This window comes from Dunckerocampus dactyliophorus, chromosome 8 (assembly GCF_027744805.1).
Source record: "Dunckerocampus dactyliophorus isolate RoL2022-P2 chromosome 8, RoL_Ddac_1.1, whole genome shotgun sequence".
Lineage (NCBI taxonomy): Eukaryota > Metazoa > Chordata > Actinopteri > Syngnathiformes > Syngnathidae > Dunckerocampus > Dunckerocampus dactyliophorus.
The window spans coordinates 28,440,001-28,458,934 of NC_072826.1; the positions used below are offsets into that span (position 1 = coordinate 28,440,001).

The 18,934-nt window shown below is 38.4% G+C and overlaps 1 protein-coding gene across 5 annotated transcripts in view; it reads right to left on the reverse strand.

Annotated features, from left to right (window-relative positions):
- LOC129186143 (sodium-dependent neutral amino acid transporter SLC6A17-like) overlaps window positions 1–17,110 on the reverse strand; it is a 27,268-nt gene extending 10,158 nt beyond the window's left edge. For 3 of the 5 annotated variants that reach the window (XM_054784093.1, XM_054784096.1, XM_054784097.1), the window contains exons 1-4: window positions 17,020–17,110; window positions 7,974–8,353; window positions 2,873–3,030; window positions 1,432–1,558 (exon numbers count right to left, since the gene is read on the reverse strand). In XM_054784093.1, the coding sequence (XP_054640068.1) occupies window positions 1,432–1,558; window positions 2,873–3,030; window positions 7,974–8,256 (568 nt within the window). In that variant the 5' untranslated portion in view covers window positions 8,257–8,353; window positions 17,020–17,110. Of the gene's footprint in view, window positions 1–1,431; window positions 1,559–2,872; window positions 3,031–7,973; window positions 8,354–11,483; window positions 12,045–17,019 lie in introns of those variants that run through there. The other 2 variants (XM_054784094.1, XM_054784095.1) reach the window with 2 other exon arrangements.
- Between the last annotated feature and the right edge of the window lie 1,824 nt (window positions 17,111–18,934).

Consider the following 18,934-nt stretch of genomic DNA (forward strand, 5'->3'; position numbering starts at 1 on the left):
GCATGATATCCAATACAAGGCATGCATCATCAATTCTGATGTTTAAAAGACCATAAGGCTCAAGTTTCTGGTGTACGAGCAGTGGTGTGAAAGTGTTTGCCCCCTTCCCGATTTCTTTCTTTTTTTTTTTTTTGTCACACTTAAATGTGTCGGATCATCAAACAAATGTAAATATTAGCCAATGACAACACAAGCGAACACTTTATGCACTTTTTAAATGAAACTTTTTACTATTAAGGGAGGAAAGAAATCCAAAGGTGCATTTCCCTGTGTGGAAAAGTGATTGCCCCCTTTCATAATACAGGGATTAACTTCTTTTTACACTTGTAAGACAGTTAAGAATGTTAAAAAGCACCATGCATTGAGCCGACTCGCCCTCTGCACTGGCCTGAACACGACATATCCACCATGTTCCGTGAAAGGATGAGTCATTCTGTTCTGTTTTAGTTTTATTTACAGCGATGAACTGCGTTTTGCACTTACAGGACAATTAACAATGTTAAAAAGCGTGATACATGAAGTGCTCGGATGAGTCATTTTATTTAATTTTAGTTTTATTATCGAGCAATTCACTCTTTACACATGTAAGACCGTTCAAATGTTACAAAGTGCGATACATAAAGGTGACTCACCCTCCCCATTTTCCTAAACACTGTACGTCCATCACGTGCCATCAAAGGATGCCTCATTTTAGTCAATTTTAGTTTCATTATACAGTGACTAACTTCTTTTTACACTTACAAGACAATTAAGATTCTTACAAAGTGCGCTACATGAAGTCGACAGGTGTGCTCCACTTCCCCCAACACAACTTATCCGTCACACGCCATCAAAGGATGGGTAAACTTATTGTATTTTAGTTTTATTATAGAGCAGTGAACTTCTTTTTGCACTTGGAATACAATTAAGAGGGCTAAAAAGTGCAATACATGAAGTGGACCTGTCCTCTCCGTGTGCCTAAACACTACATATCCACCAGGCACCATCAAAGGATGACTCATTTTATTCTATTTTACTTGAATTATGCAGCAATTCACTTCTTTTTACACTTGTATGCCAGTCAAAAATGTTCCAATACCCCCTGGCGTCGATTTCCCTCAACACGACATGCCTGTCATGTGCTACTGAAGGATTGGGATTGCGCCATCAAAGGATGAGCCATTTTGTTTTGTTAAGTGAACTTTATTATAGAGCGGGTAACTTTTACACTCGTATGGCAGTTGGAAATGTTAAAAAAAGCTTGTGCTCCCCACTTCCCTGAACGCTACATATCCATCATACGCCTTCAAAGGATGTGTCATTTTACTTCAATGCGTACGGCGGTTAACTTCTTTTTACACGTGTACGACAGTTATGACTGCGTCATCTACTCAGTGTGGACCCACCTGCTGCCATACTTTTTGTTTTTTTTAAACATCTAGTGTCACTCACTAGCAAGGGTCCCGTTCTTTCTGATAGGACAGTCGCTCCACGGCAGAGGATACTGGAAAGACTGGAAGAAGTAGAAGATGCTCCAGCCTATGATCACGTTATAGTAGAGCCCCACAAAGCCACACACCTGCATGGGCAGACAGACAGACAGTGATATGATGCTACAAGGACACACTGCATCGATCTGCACAGACTAGAGGGACATGCACGCCAACAAATGAGTCGTGCGGAACATTCCGAGGCTACATCAGGTTCTTGGAGAAGGCGTCAATAATTAAAGTGCTCTCTTTTCAGCTGAGATGCTTGCAGATATTTTTAGCTACGTGTCAGAAAGGCTCCCTTGTCAATACCTCAACAGGCGGAGGGTTGATGCATTTGAGGCGATCATGTAACTGCGTCCTTTCATCCAAGCCTTTTGGACCACAGATAACATCGTAGGAGCCCTAAAGTGCTACCTTATGCTTTGATGCACAGATATACCTGTAGTTGTAGCAATGCAGATTGTAACATATACAATATCTACCGTAGCTGATCCATTCCTCATTATTATTCATTTTGTTTTATGAATGACAAATGGTAGTGAGTGATTCATCCCTTTTTGTTGAGAAAGGAACCATATTTGGTAACGTGGGTGTTTACGTGTTTATGTATGATGATAGAATTGTGTGACTCCAAAAGGAAAGTAATGCAAAGAAAATTGAATATAGGTAAATACAGTATTAGGAACATATATTGATATAGTAATACTGATAATAATTACTATCATAATCACAAGAATAATCATCATCATTATCATATTCATAATTGTAATGATATCACAATGAATGATGGGAAGAAACTCTGGAAATAAAGGACAAAAAATAACATAAATATAATGTAATATAAAAGAAAAATATAAAATAATATCAAATTAAATAAAATAATATGAAATAAAATCTAATATAATACAATTATATAAAATATAATAAAATAAAAGCGTAAATATATAAATACGTACTTTTACAAATAAAACATATATGTAATTATTACTATATTACCATATGACAATAATTGTCTGGGATCAAGTTCCAAATTTTTCATATTTTAGTTCAGTGGAACCTACGGTCGGAAAAAAAAAGTGTGATGATAACCATAGAACCAGAAATTAAACCTCAAGACAGGAAAAGTGCAATGTGAGCAATACCTATAAAAGGCCACCAGGTGGCAGTGCTGCTCTGTAACACATTCTCGCTTCTCCTGTGCCACGTGTCTGTCAGGCATGTGTTTTGCTTTATCTTAGATTGACTTGTCATTGACTTGTTTCTCACGCTAGTTTGACAAATGTGACTTAAGACCTCATAAGTCTGTCCAGTCAATGAGGTGATTCCATGAATTCATCCCCTGGTCCCATCCGCCCGGACACCACGGGAGTCTCTAAAGGGAATGTGTGTCGTGCGTGTACCATCAGACTTGACATCCCGATCCCGCCCAGGCGCGGACAGACGTAGTTCCACACCCCGATGCTCCCACGTCGGATCTTCTGACCCACGGCCAGCTCCAGGAAGAAGAGCGGGATGCCGATGACGAGGAGGAGGATGAAGTAGGGGACGAGATAAGCTCCTGAAAAAACACGAGGAGGCTTGATGTCTTACACGCCGTGATCAAGTATGAAAAGCTCGCGTGACGAGTCCAAGTGCACTTCCTGTGCGACATGAGACAGATTTAACAAACTCCTCCTCCTCAGTCTAAATTTGTCCCTTTGCGGCTTAATCCTCAGAGATGTAATCAGCATGTGCACATATTTAGACGCGCATCTGAAGACCACCTTGAGTATGGTTTTATACACCAGCACCATCAATAGTCGTGGTTTATTTCTGTCCTACGTGCTTAACAAGGAACAGTGAAGAACATTTTTCTAATAGGGAGAGAAAGGAATATAGAATGTGTAGCGATAGATTGATAGCTTATGCAGTGGCGAAGGGAAAAAGTAGACAAAAACAGCCGTCAGGATTTAGCGTGTGGAGGGAAAACTAGAAAATAAAATATGTTGAAAATAAAGATGTGGAAAATAATAATGTAATTGTAATGGTAATCATAATAACAGTAATAATAACAACAGGCTGGGACACCAATGTTATGGAAAAGATCAAATCAAAACAACAAATTTTGAAATAATTCTATTTTTGGCAGTAAATTTATATCATATAATTCATCCCAAATAAATGTCATGAAAAAAAAAAGTATTCATGCACGTTCACAATCACACATGTACGGTAACGCCATCCTCCCCCTCCAATACAAAATCCCGAAAAAGGCTCAGCCAAAATAAAATAAAAAAATAAAAATTCCAAGATTTTATCTCTCTTTTGACTTAACATTTTGACTTTTTTTATCTCATTACATTTTGACTTTTCTATGTCATTATTTTTATCTCAATGTTGTTTTTTAAACCTCATAATTATGACTTTTTATGTCATAATTTTGACTTTTGACCTCATAATTTTGACTTTTTAGCTCATAGTTATGACTTTTTATCATGTGACTTTTTAATCTCATAATTTCGACTATTTTATCTCATTATTATGACTTTCTCGTAATTTTGACATTTGTCTCATAATTTCACGTTTCTGTCTTCATTTTGACTGTTTATCTCATAATTTCAAGATTTATCACATCATTTTGACTTTTTTTTATCTTAAAATTTTGACTTATCGCATTATTTCAAGATTTTCTCATAATTTTGACTTTTGTCTAAAAAATGTTGACTTTTTTTAATCTCATAATTATGACTTTATCTTTATAATTTTGACTTTTTATCTAATAATTTCAAGATTTGATCTCATAATTTTGTCTTTTATCTCAACATTTTGACTTTTTATCTCCTAATTATGACGTTTTATGTCATTGGGATATATTTTTTCTTTCAGTGGAGCAAACGGGCTTCCATAATGAGGGAAGTTGTTTTGGCAGGACAGGCGACCCGCTGAAAGCGGCTCGGAGACGAGCCCGGCCGACTGCTTTATTCCGTCACACTGCATCGTTCTTTACTGCGTGTGTCTTTCATTTTCCTTGTCGTCCAGATGACGTAGCCTTCAGTTCCTCGACTTTGGCTTCTAATGGTTTAACTTGATGTTGATTTATTTATAGAATACTACTTTTTATTTTTAGTTGGCGCTCCAAGTGGCAAACGTCACTCAGCTGTAGTAAATCCCGCTCATCAGTCACGTGACTGCCAGTCATTGCAGGTTTGCACCGCTGAGCCCAAAGTATCTTTTTATGCAACCTCTTCTGCAGAGTATCGCTTTACTGCACACAGCCTGCTGGCTGGGAGTCTAATCAATACTTCAGCTATATTTAGACACGCTCTTTTTATACACAATACAGCAGCTCTACTCTACTTGAAGGTGAACGTTGGGATTGGAGGAAAAGGCAAAGCGCTTAGAAGCCTTGAAGGACTAGCTTAAAAAAGATGTGCAGTTTTTAAATGAAAACCTAATAAGTGGTTGGCCCCCCCTTAGCAGCAACAACTGCAATCAAGCGTTTGCCATAACTTGCAATGAGTCTCTTACAGCGCTGGGGAGGAATTTTGCAGAATTGTTGTCATTCAGCCACATTGGAGGGTTTTCCAGCATGAAGCGCCTTTTTAAGGTCATACCACAGCATTTCAATAGGATTCAGGTCAGGACTTGGACTAGGCCACTCCAAAGCCAGCCATTCTGAAGCAGCAAAACAGCCCCAAACCATCACACTACCACCACCATATTTTACTGTTGGTATGATGTTCTTTTTCTGAAATGTGGTGTTACTTTTACGCCAGATGTAATGGGACACACACCTTTCAAAAAGTTCAACTTTTGTCTTGTCAGACCACAGAGTATTTTCCCAAAGGTCTTGGGGATCATCAAGATGTTTTCTGTCAAAATTGAGACGAGTCTTAATGTTCTTTTTGTTCAGCGGTGGTTTTGGTCTTGGAACTCTGCCATGCAGGACATTTTTGCCCAGTGTCTTTCTTATGGTGGAGTCATGACCTCTGACCTTAACTGAGGCAAGTGAGGCCTGTCGTTCTTTGGATGTTGTTGTGGGGTCTTTTGTGACCTCTTGGATAAGTCGTCGCTGCGCTCTTTGGGTCATTTTGGTTGGCCGTCCCCTCCTGGGAAGGTTCCCCACTGTTCCATGTTTTGGCCATTTGTGGATAATGGCTCTCACTGACTGATAGATCTCAACTAATCTCAGTTAAGTTATGTTTTAAAAAGAGGGGGCAATCATTTTTTTCCACACAGAGCCATGTAGATTTGACTATTATTACTATTTGAGAAGCACTGCCTGATATGAAGATGATTATCCGCAATTTACCTCAGCCAAGTACGAGGAGGTCATGTTTACAATGCATTTTTAAAAATAATTAAATTGAATTAAAAAAAAAAAGTTATAAGTAGTTATAAGTTATAAGTAGTCATTTAAGAAGAAATAAATCCCAATACAGTAGACGCCCCATAATGTAAATAATCCGTAACAAGAACCTTTATGTTATAGGGTTTTTATGTTATACGAAGCGTAAAATACATGTAAATAGCCTAATCCGTTCCAAGATCTTCCCAAACTCACACCTTTGGCCCTTCAAAATATTCAAAGTCCACCAAATATGGTGGGAAAATATAAGAAAACGTTAGCATAAACATAGTAGAGTAACATTCCAATATAAAATAAGGTAATAAATAAGATTACTGTAAATGAATAAAACTGAAAAACAAAAACAATCCTACCGTTCACGAGATGTCTTGATCAGGAGCGCAAGTGGAGGCAGGAAGGTGGAGGAGGACTAGCCTGAGTCGAAACGCGACTCAAAGAGTCTAAGAGTCAGCTGGTGTCACAGACAAACGCACACGCACTACACGATAATGCTGTGTGCAAAATTTTAATTTGTAACTTAACTTAATTGTTTAAGTTAGTTTAAGGGCGACTACGAAGAGGAAGGAGTTTGAAGGGAGAATCCTGTCTCTCACACAAACTCACGTACGTGCTGTATAACTCAGCCAATGAGATGAGAGCGTAGGCGGTGCCCCGAAAATCAGCCAATGAGAGCGTGATGCGTCAGAAGGCGTCACCAAGTGTTAGTCTGAACTTGCACCGAATTGAGGCATTAATAAAGTTGATTGAAAAAAAAAGACTTGCACTGACTTGACGCTTTATGTTATATGGAATTTCTTCTGTAATACGAAGCAAAAACTTTACATAAATTCTTGAAGTTCAGTGGAATTTATGTAAACGGCGGTTTATGTTATGCGAGGTACTACTGTAGTACTAAATGATACTATGTACTATGTACTACTGTATTAGGAGACGAAAGTAGCTGATTTGAATAAAGCGGCAATTTCACAAGAATAAAATCTAATTACCAGTAAATGATACATTTTATATATAAAACATATTCAATATTATGTGAATTAAAAACTATTGCATTATAAAAAAATCAATTCTAGAAGAATAAAATTGTAATTCTTTTTAAATTACATTTTAGGAGAATAAAGTGGTAACTTTACAACTGTAAAGTCAACATATTACGAGAATTAAAAAAAGTCATAATGTGAAAATAAAATGGTTGCTTACTTCAAGTTGAGATAAAATACTGCAAGAAAAACAACCAATGTTGTAATTTTACAAGAAAAAAATCACAATACTGGACAGTACTATGAAATTATAAGTAGTACTTCATAAAAGCCATTATCATTTGAACAAAGTGGTCATTTCTCAACACTAACATCAAAATATTGCAAGAGTAACCGATGCATTTTCCGAGAAAAATATGGTAATAAAATGCTAATTTATTGGGAATAAAATTTAAACAAAACGTTTAGAAAAAAACCCACACTTCTAAGAGACTGAAGTTATTTTACAAGAAAAAAAATCATAATTTAATGAAAATGCATGTTGGAATTTAACAATAAAGTGCTCATTTTGGAAGTAAAATACAGTATTATGAGAATACAGAAGTACTTTTTAAAAACGTAGTAAGAATTTCCCAAGAAAGGTAAAGGTTACACTTTCTGGGAAAAAAGTGTCATATTATGAAATGAAGTAGTACTTTCACAAGAATAACATGAAAATACTATGACAGAAAATGACTCATTTTGGAAGGAAAAAATCATTAAAAATTGAGAGCATAAAATGGTAATTTTATGAAAATAAAAAAAAGCTGAAAAAAACTTGTAACTTTACAAGAAAAAAAATCTAAATGTTACGAGGGGAGAGAAAGGTGTGTAATTTTTAGAAATAAATCCCAAAAATGCTCAATTAGGATTAATTTCAGAATATGAGAATGTCATATATAGAATGTCATTTTAGAAGAAAGCTGGGAATGAAATAAGGCCAGAAAAAGCTAATCGTACAACAATAAGGTTGTCATTTTACGAGGGGGCCAAAAAGGTCATTCGGAATGATCGAAGAGATCGTCGCTCCGTCGTACACCAGCTTCTCTTTGCGCTTGCGTGACGTTTCCGTGACGTTTCCGGGTGTTAAAATGGGAGGTAAGACATCTTTGTAAGCTGGCAAAGCCTTCCACTCACCTCCTCCGTTCTTTTGGCACAGGTAGGGGAAGCGCCACACGTTCCCCAGGCCCACAGAGAAGCCCACCTGTGCCAGGATGTACTGCAGTTTGCTGTTCCATGCCGGCCGCCCGTCATTTTCCGGCACCTCGATCTGGGGCGCTTTCTTCTCTCCGCCGGCGCCGACGTTCAGCGAGCTGCTCTTGTAGTCGAGGGGCTCCTCGTGCGCGAGCAGGTCAGCCACCGACTCGGTGACGTGCTCGTGGCTCTGCTCGCGCTGCGTCACCTTGCTGTTTTTAGGCATCGGGGAGGCCGGGGGTCGGGGGTTGCGGGAAGGGGAGGCTGGTGAGAGGTTGGCAGAAGCGAGCAGCCAAGGAGCTTGTAGAGGAGGTGCTGTGATGCTGCGTTGGAAGCACAGAGAAGGTCAAATGAACCACGTGATGCACAACCAGGAAAAAAATACAGGACAACAGGTTCTAGAAAATATCAAAGACCGATCCAGATAATGATAATGGTCATGGTATCATTGATTTGAACGTGCGTACAAGCTACACTGGAATACATCACACACTGTGTTACAATGCACAGCTCCACAAAGCTTATTTAATCCGAGCCCGCATCCGTTTTACACCAACTGCAGTGCATTTGATCACTTCCTGTATTCCAGACACGCTCTCTTCTGGTTGGATACATCGAAAATGAATGAGATCACGTAATAATGTGATAAACAGTAGAAAAAATAGCAGACAAATTTCGAATTTAGTCAGTTTTCTTGTCACCGCAACTGCTTGACTTGACGAACCTGATAAATAATATGAAATAGACGGAACAAAACATGGTTTGGTGATAGCTAATGGAATCATTCCGGATGTAAAATAGGGAAGACAGCGCATGAAGCTATAAACGTGCAACAAACACCGTGATAAACAGTACACAGTACACAGTATAGCCAAGGCACTGCAGTCTGGTTCTGGTGTGTGTTCAGAAGCTACGGAGCTGGAGCCAGGAGACAAGCACCATTACGGAAAATCCACTTTCTGTCAATAACTACTGAACTAATATTGGTATCATTGCGATCCCAATCGCTCAAAATATTGTGAGAAAAAAGTTGTGACTTTACGAGAATGACGTGATATTATGAGGGCAAATAACATCATTTTGAAGTTGAAATATGAAATATGTTATTCAATTGGCAACTTTTCCCAAAACCTCGTTTTCCAAAAATTACAAGTTTTGACTCGTTTTGTTTGTCACAAAAAACTCCAATGACGTTATTTGTCTTCATAATAAGACGCTATTCTCCTAAAATTACAGCTCTTTTTCTCTCAGTATTTTGACTTTATTCTTGTAAAATTACTGCGGATTTGTCCATTTTTGCTGCTGTTTAAGTAGCAACCCCGCCGCAAATGGGTTTGTTGTTGCCTGTTTTTGTTTTTTTTGTGGCTATATTTAGCGTGGAATCGGAGCCCAAGCGTTTTTCCAGCGAGGGCCACATAGTGAAAAATGAAAGGATGCAACTTGGATATTTAGTAAAGCAACATGTCGATATGCTAACAGGTGACATATAGTTGCATCTCAGCTTTGCCAAGTAGGTGGAAAAAACTATTTTTAGCATCAACTTTACTCTTTAACTCTTTTTTTTTTCGCCCCTCATTTTTGCTGTTAAAAAAAAAAAATTAAATATTTAAACTTTCTTCATAAATAATCTTAAGAAATGTTCTTTTTGTAATATTATGACTTTATTCTCATCATATTTTGACTTCATAGCCATAATATTCAAACTTTTCCCCAACCTAAATTTCCAAAAATTACAATTGTATTTTTTGGTTTGTTTGTTTTTCATATTGCGATTTTAATAACAAACGTTTTTCTTTAATATTTCAACCCTGGGCTACTAAAAGGACATTATTTTTCCTCATATATACATATATTATATATTATATATATTATTATAATTTTCCTCTTAATATTTTGACTTTATTCTTGTAAAATTACAGCTGTTTTTTCAGTTTTTTTTTTTAACATTTCAAACGATTGCAACTTTCTTCTTGCAGTTTGTTTCCTTTATTCCGATCATGTTTTGACTTTATTCTCCTAACATTAAAACTTTTTCCACAACCTCGTTTTCCAATATGTACAACTTTATTTGTTCTTTTGTTTCTCGTAATGTTAGGACTTTTTTTGTTTAATATTTCAACTTTATGCTACTAAAATGATGTTATATTTCCTCATAATATTACGTTATTCCCTTAAAATCGCTTTTTCTCCGTAGATTACAACTTTTTTCTCTTCATACTTTGCTCTTGTAAAATTATGGCCGATGTTTCCATTTTTTGAAAGTTTTTTTTTAGGTGTTTGCCTTATTTCATTACAAGTTTGTCATAAAATTGAAATGTTTTTTTCTTGTTTTCTTGCTTTTTTCTCCTCAATATTTTCACTTTATTCTTGTAAAATTACACCTTTTTCTCCCTCATTTTTTCATTTTTTGTTTTTTTTTTAAGTCACCACCTTCTTGTAAATGTTCTTGTAATTCTGACTTAATTCTCGTAACATCAGAACGTTTTCCACAGTGTCATTTTCCAAAATGTACAACTTTATTTGTTGTTTTGTTTCTCATAATGTTAGGACTTTTTTTGTAATATTTCAACTTTATGCTACTAAAATGATGTTATTTTTCCTCATAATATTACGTTATTCTCTTAAAATAGCTTTTTCTCGTTAGATTACAACTTTTTTCTCAATTATGGTCGATGTTTCCTTTTAAGAAAAAAATAAAAAATATATTTATTTTTTTTTAGGTTTTGAAACTGAACATTTAAACTGTTTTTCTTGTTTTCCTGCTTTTTTCCCCCTCAATATTTTCACTTAATTCTTGTAAAATGACACCTTTTTTTTTCCCCCATTTTTGCTCTTTTTTTTTTTTTTAAGTCTCCAACTTTCTTCTTGTAATTATGACTTTATTCCCATAATATTTTGGCTTTATTCTCATAACATTATAACTTTTTCCAAATTGTAATTTTCCAAAAATGACAACTTTCTTTGTTGTTTTGTTTGTTTTTCATAAAATTAGAACACCTTTCTTTTTCACTATTTAAACTTGATGCTACTAAAAATGATGCTATTTGTCCTCACTCCCTTAAAATTACAACTCTTTTTTCCTTTTTCCTTTATTCTTCTTCAGATTTTTTTTTCCATTTGCTGCTGGTTTTCTATTTTAGTGTTTTTTTTAGTGTCCTTGTTAAATGATATCTTTCAAATGTGCCCCACTTTGGACGCCTCTGTCCTGTGAAAAATGAGTCCGTTTTATGTCGACGTGTGCGTTTCATTGTTATCGCTAAGCAGCAATTGAACGACAACAGCAGCATAAACGTGCTCACAGTCACTTCCTGTTCAGCGCAAAGTAAGCTTCAAAATAAAGCTTGCCAGCTACAGTATATATGCGATACTGGCTAGTAAATCTCCAGCGCTATACAAGCTGTACACTGACTACTCTACAGTACAGAAGAGAAGAAATGGAAGCAGTGTACTCACTTTGTGAAATCCTGTATGTATTTTTCAAAAGTACACGCAGAAGTGACAGCAACCGTCAGTCATACTGCTTTTCATGCCCCCCGCCGGAAAAAAAAAAAAAAAAAAAATCCCAATCCTGCAAATTGTTCTATTTAATTTCCCTTTTCTGCAAGCTTAACTTCAGTGAAGCGTTTTTTTTTTCTCTCTCCCTCCGTAAATCCCCTAATCCTCTGAAGCCTGGTAGGCTGCCTCGTCCCAAACGCAGCGGACGCTCGCCATCAGCCACATGGCGAGCCTCCGTGTTGGCTCTTGACTCAAGTGAGTCCCTTTTCACTCATAAAAATCACCCCTTTTGTCGACAAAAGCGCTCCACCGTGTATGAAACAGACACTTTTTAGTAATAAGAACTTACTACTTAACAGACTTCAATTGGTTGCACTGTAAATTGGAAAAATGGGAGTGCAGTACTGGGCTGCAGCCAGTAGAGGCGCCATTAGGTCAGTTTCAGCCAAATGAGACTACAGCATATCTTTGGGTGTTTTGTTTCTTTTAATCAGTTTTGTTGAATTGTCAAAGCAAAGGCAAAAATAATTTGGGTTATTTTTGGTTTATTCACAGACCCCGCCCCCAAAGTCTGATGCAGTAGCAACCCCCCCCCCCAGCAAATCCCTCATATACAACAACTTCAATGCAATATCTGCCACTTCCTGCAACAATTCCTACTTGGCTTTTACTGCAGATGTTCATTTGCTTCATCCGCCAGCATCTGTGCGCGTGACTCGTCTGCATGTCAACATGATGTAATAATCCGCGGCCATTCACAAGCGTGCGTAATCCCGCATGCATTAACCCATAAAGCCTCCAGTCAGAACTCCTGTCTTGACGTCGTTCAATTCCCGCTACACAAGAAGACGTGTCCAGGCTGCTGCGACATCACCCGCATGAAAAGCCCATCAACCCTGCCGTCCAGTGAGACACGTGACCCAACCCCCCTCTTCTATTTTCTCCTCGTAATATTATGACTTTATTCCCACCATATTCATATTAAGTGGAAAACCTATTATTAGTATCAACTTTGTTTTTTTCTCTTTTTTTCCCAACTTTATTCCAACTTTCTTCTTTGATAATTTTCATAAATATTCTTTCCATAATTTTATGACTTTATTCCCTTAATCATTTGACTTTATTCTTGTAATGTTCTAACTATTTCTCCAACCTAATTTTAGAAAAAATTACGACTTTCTATTGTTTTGTCTTTCAAAATATGAAATCTTAAAAAAGGTAACTTATTCATTCGTTAATATTTCAACGCTAAGCTGCTAAAATGACATTGTTTTTTTTTTTAGTCACGTTAAATTGCATTTTTTTTCTTGTAAGAATAAGACTCTTTTCTCTTAAAATTTTGACTTTATTCTTGTAAATTACGGCTGTTTTTCCTGTTTGTTTTTTTTTATTAAAATGTTTTTTCTTGTAATTTCAACTTTATTCCCATAACATTTTGCCTTTCTCGTAATATTGTAACTTAATTTGTTTTGTTTCTCATAATAGTATGACTTTTAAAAACCAATAACATTTTTTTTGTTATACTTTATTTTACACTTTTTTTTATACTTTATACGACAAAAATGACATTTTTCCTCATAATATTACAATATTTTCTTAAAATGACCTTTTCTCATTAGATTACAACTTTTTTCTCTTAATATTTTTACATTGTTCTTGTAAAATTACGACTAATGTTACCATTTTTGCTGTTTTTTAAAAAATGTTTACACTATTAAATTATATTTTAGAATGTGCCGCGGGCCAACAAAAAAACTAAAAAACAGCCACAGGCCGGGAATGGCCCCCGGGCCACACTTTGTACACCCCTGGAATAGCCCACCGTTTGTTTAGCTCTAAGTATGCTTTAAAAATCCACAAATGAACTGTCAACATGCGCATCAAGCAGGACATTTCGTTTTTTGCTTTTTGTTTGGCTTTTTTGTGCAGCATGCATGACTGTCAAAACCTGTGACGATAGCCATAGAACATGTGGTGTAATGACATAGAAACACGGTACGCGTCCCTACCCAGGTTACTGCGTATAAAATGGCTAAAGTGATGTTTTTTGTGTGTGTCTTTTGCTTTTTCTTTGGCTTTTTTTGTTTTGGAATGGGTTACAAGTGATGGCAAAGTGTGATGATAACCACAGAACTAAACATTGAACTTATTGCAACGTAGGAACGCAGCACTTTTCCCACTCTTTAGTACTTGAGTCGTGATGTGAAGAGACTGGCCTCCCAGGCACATGCTATAACCGCTGCCGCATCAGAACGGCTGATTAGTTTTGTGTTAGACGGCTTTGCTTTTGCTTTTTCGTGTGTGATGCCCCCGCAGAAAGGTGACGAGATGGCAAAGAGGAAGTGTGATGATAACCATAGAACAGGAAATGGAGCTTTTTGTGTAAATGGTTTAACTTGCAATGTACAGTGGTTAAAGGGCCCCTGACGTGGTTTATCGACTTTGCTTAAATACAGGATATTATATGTTGTATAAGTCATGCCAAAATGTTGTGTTGCTGCTGGATGTTCACAGTATCCGAGTGATACTGTCAGTTGATTTCTTTTCCAAAAGAGGAAGGTTTAGGACAACAATGGAACGAAGCAAGTGCAAATGACGAGAGACAGATGGATGCCCACCTCGAGTTCTGTTCTTTGGAGTGATCATTTCATTTTACTGACAACTGCTTCAAAGGAACCTTTACAAGAAGCATTTGGCTTGAAAGTACGGTGTAAACACATTTTGAAAAAGGAAGCTATTCTGCCGATACACAGGATTAAACTGAAATAGGTTGTTTATCAGCTGATCAAAAGTTTAAGACCACAGGCTGTAAAAGCCAAAATCTGCTCAAAATGTTCATTTTCTGTCAGGCATTCCCATTGTCATGCCCCCCTGATGGCTAAAGCTAAGAAGCTTTCTCTTTTTGAATGTGGTGGGATTGTGGAGCTGCATAAGCAAGGCCTCTCGCAGCGTGCCATTGCTGCTGAGGTTGGGTGCAGTAAATCATTCAATCTAAATTTTTTGAAAGATCCTGAGCATTATGGAACAAAAAAGTCAAGTGGTAAACCCAAAAAAATCACACCTGCGCTGAGCCGGAGGATCCGATTGGCTGTCCATCAAGACACAGGGCGGTCTTCAACCCACATGAAGGCCTTTACTGGTGCCGACTGCAGCGCAATAAGACGCCATCTGCAGGAAAAGGCTTTAAAAAACAAAAAAAGAATTCAAACACCTCGTCTCCTTCAACGCCACAAAGCTGCCCGTTTAGACTTTGCCAGGGAGCATCAAACATGGGACATTGAAAGGTGGAAAAAGTTTTATTCTCTGATGAGAAAAAATGTAACCTTGACGGTCCAGATGGCTTCCAACGTTACAGCATGACAAGGAGATCCCACCTGAGATGTTTTCTACCGAGTACAGTGGAGGGGGGTCCATCATGGTCTAGGGTGCTTTTTCATTCAGTGGAACACCGGAGCTTCAGGTGGTGCAGGGTCGTCAAACGGCGTCTGCTTACATGCAAATGTTGCAGCGGGCATCCCTCATGACTGAGGGCCCTCGTCTGTGTGGTACCAGCTGGGTTCTTCAACAGGACAACGCTGCAGTTCACAATGCTCGCTTGACCAAGGACTTCTTCAGGGAGAATAACATCACTCTTTTGGACCATCCTGCATGTTCCCCTCATTTACATCCCATAGAGAACATTTGGGGATGGATGGCAAGGGAAGTTTATAAAAATGGCCATCAGTTCCAGACAGTTGATGCCCTTGGTGAAGCCATCTTCACCACTTGGAGCAATGTTCCCACTAGCCTCCTGGAAACACTCGCATCAAGCATGCCCAAGCCCATTTTTGAAGTGATTAACAAGAACGGTGGAGCTTCTCATTACTGAGTCCTACTGAGAACATTTTTTGTTCTGGTTTGGAGAGTTTTTTGTTCTTTTTTGAGCGATGGTCTTAAACTTTTGATCAGCTGATAAACAGCCTATTTCACTTTAATTGTTGTTTTCAATAAATTACTTTTTCAAAATGCTTTTTGTCTCACTCCCCCTTCTTGTTTTTGCATATTGTAGCTCCACTAAAAACCTCATTTAGATCCAATTTTTCACCTGGTCTTAAGATTTTGATCAGGAGTGTATAATGCTTTGCAGCCTTGTCACTATCATGGAATAGTGTCTAGAAGACATCATGTAAACAAGACATGACTTACTCTATTGTGCCAACCTTTATGTTGTGGTCCTTCTTTTGTCTTGTTTTTTCCCCCATGCACCAACGGAATAGAATCCCTTTTCAAAATGTGTTTATACGGTGCTTTCAAGCCAAATGCTTCTTGTAAAGGTGTTCCTTCGAAGCAGTCGTCAGTGAAATGATTACTGCAAAGAACAGAACTCAAGGTGGGCGTCCATCTGTCTCTGGTCCTCTGCACATACCTCGTCCAATGTTGTCTCAAACCTTCCTCTTTTGGAAAACAAAACAAACTGACAGTATCACTCGGAACTATAAACATCCGGCAGCAACACGACATTTTGGCATGACTACTATTTTGATGAAAAATATACGGAACCAAGTCGACGATCTAGTGCCTCGAGAAGCGTTTGTTTACTCTGCTTTAGCTGAGATGATGTCACTTCCGGAAATGACGCTGAGCTGAGAGCTAGTTTGTCTCTGCTGGCGCAATGAACTATAAATGTAAGTTTTGCTAATTTACCGTTTGCTTTCAACAAAAATCGAACAATGCAGAACATAATTACAAAAAATATATCATATTTTTAAGCTAATATGATAAATCATGCCAGTTCTTTTTATGCTTGCATGACAGTCAACCAAACCCAAAAGCCTCTGCCACACGCCATCAGAGGGTGTCGACAGTTCTTAACTTTTTTTTTTACACCTGTATGACAGCTAAACACGGTATGTTGCTCAAAAGCAATGCCAGTACGGTTAGTAAAGGTTTGATTTAACCCTGGAACAAGTTAGGAGGAAAAAAGCTGTAAAATATCAGCAGACTCTGTGACCTTGGGGGAGATTTTGGTGGTTTTTGCGGGTGTTGGATGAGAAGTGAGGACACTGGTGATATGATACGACGACACTTTTAAAAATCATAAAAATCATGTCATAAAAATCAATAGTCCTCATTAATGATTCACGCATCGTTCTGGTTGCCTTCCATGCAACTCTTGCAAGGTCACGAGCACGCGTATACACACCATATACATTTAGAATTGTATTAGAAATGTAATTAAATGAAAACTATTGCACTCTGTGCGTTACTTATTGCCTTTAAAGCATATCATGTAATGATTTCTGGTTATTTAACGCCATTTTTTCATCAACAAAATCCTGTTTCATCCAACGGGACACTCGGGTGGGGGGGAAAAACCACCCCAATTATTTAAGTGAAGCCCAGCATCTTCTCCACAATCAACAAATTATGTTTGAGGGTGAAGAATAGGATTTAAAAATAACTTTTTCTGAATGCGGCAGGAGGATGGTGGTGAAAGTCGAGGATATTTACTTACCGTGAGACTTTTGCCGTGATAAGCGAGCTTCGGCATGAAGAGAGAGGAGGAGCGTGAACATCCACCGTCACCGTGTGTGCGTGCCGGAGGAGCCGAGAGGCGAGGCGGGAGGGAGGGACAGAGGGAGGGGGAGCGTTTGGCAGCGTCACGCAGCCGCGCGCCGTGACGCACACAAGTGGCGCGCGTTGCCTCGACGCAAACTTGCAAGTAGTCGTCTCCTGACACTCACTTGTGGTCACGCCTGTGATGACAATGACAGTCAAGGTCACTGGACGATGGATGTTGTTTGTTTTTTTTTTGTTTGTTTTTTTACACGATAATCATCAAAAGCTGAAGCCTCCTGCTGTGACCTTTTTGTCTTCATCTTGGAGGTCGTTTATAAAGACAAGAGGACGGGAGCAGACAGCCACCCATGGGGGACCATAAATCATGCATTAAAAAAAAAGAAAAAAAAGAAAGAAAACACTGGCCACCGTTAAAATAGCACATTTTTGTCATGTACGAAAATGATACCATGATTAATCCTCGAAATACTGCGAGACTGCGATGTGACCTATAACCCAAACAATTCAACCGAAAACCAAAACAAATATATAAAATTGTCCCGTGGAATTTGGCTCATTTGTTACACGTGACTGTGTATGTTTATGCATCAAAGCGGATGGCAACCCTTACGATGATTCAAATGACAGTTTTGATGCTAAATGTGTGCGTCTTTCAACCCCCTGATACAAATAATGACGGCAATTACGATGACTTGTTTAATACCTATCTGACATACCTCTGACACGTACAAAGTAAAAAGTTGGTCAATCTAGTAGACAACAGAAGGTATTACAAAAGAGACCACTGCTATGTGACAACCGTTGTTGCTAAGTTGCTAACTCTGTACAAATATGAGGTAATTTGATGCTATTCCTCTTTGATTCGAAGGTTACCAACCTAACCCCCCGTGCTCAAGGACCCTAAATAGTTGAAGTGTGAAATAAAACTCAAGAAAATCTACTGGAGTCGAGTTGTTCAAGCGTCCTCAACGATCATCTCCACCTTTTCAAGTTCAGGCTGCCGTAAGTCCGAAAGAACTTGACAGTTGATAACCATCGGAACACTTGATAACCACTGGAGCAGTTGGCGGATGGAGAAGAGATCTTAATGCTCCAAGCCAAACTGCTGACGAGCTTAGAAAAATAAAGTCAACTGGAGGACGCACCCTCCAGTCCTACTAGTCACGAGAAGCAGTGGGCTATTGCTAAAGGTATGTGGACGTTTCCCCGTTAAGACAAATCCCTGCCACCAGAAGTCGATTCCCCCATCAAGCATTCGGCCACAAATATGGCAAGACGTTTCCCCGTCAGTATCGAGTCGTTTCCCCGTCAGACTACAAGACACAAATGTATGTAAAGCAAACGACTTGCCATATCTGTGGGCGAATGCTTGACGGGGAATCGACTTCTGGTGGCGGGGAATCAAAAAAACATAATCCATTGCTAAAGCCTCCTTCAAAAACAGAGTCAACCTTATTCACAAGCACCATCACCTTCCTGGAAAAGCAGAATGCGATGATTAGGGAGGAGTTGGACAACAGTAAATCTGTCCAGAATCCACAGAGTTAGCAGACTGCGCACCGAAAGACAACTTTGAAAGATCATGAACTCTCCGGCAAGGAAGTTCAGTTTCTCCTCTGCAGTAAAGATGACGTGATAGAACTGAAACTGCTTAAATGTTGGTGTGAGGTGATGGGCGTAGGGTAAGAGGAACTGACGCCCCCACCAGTTCTTCAAGAACGCAAGGGCAGTCAAGACAGACCAGCGGCTTGCATAGTTCCAGCAGCTATACAAGACACCGCATGAGTAAAGATTTCTCACATGGAAGAGGAACTACTAAGAACTACTAAGTAGTTTGAGAACACAAGGTT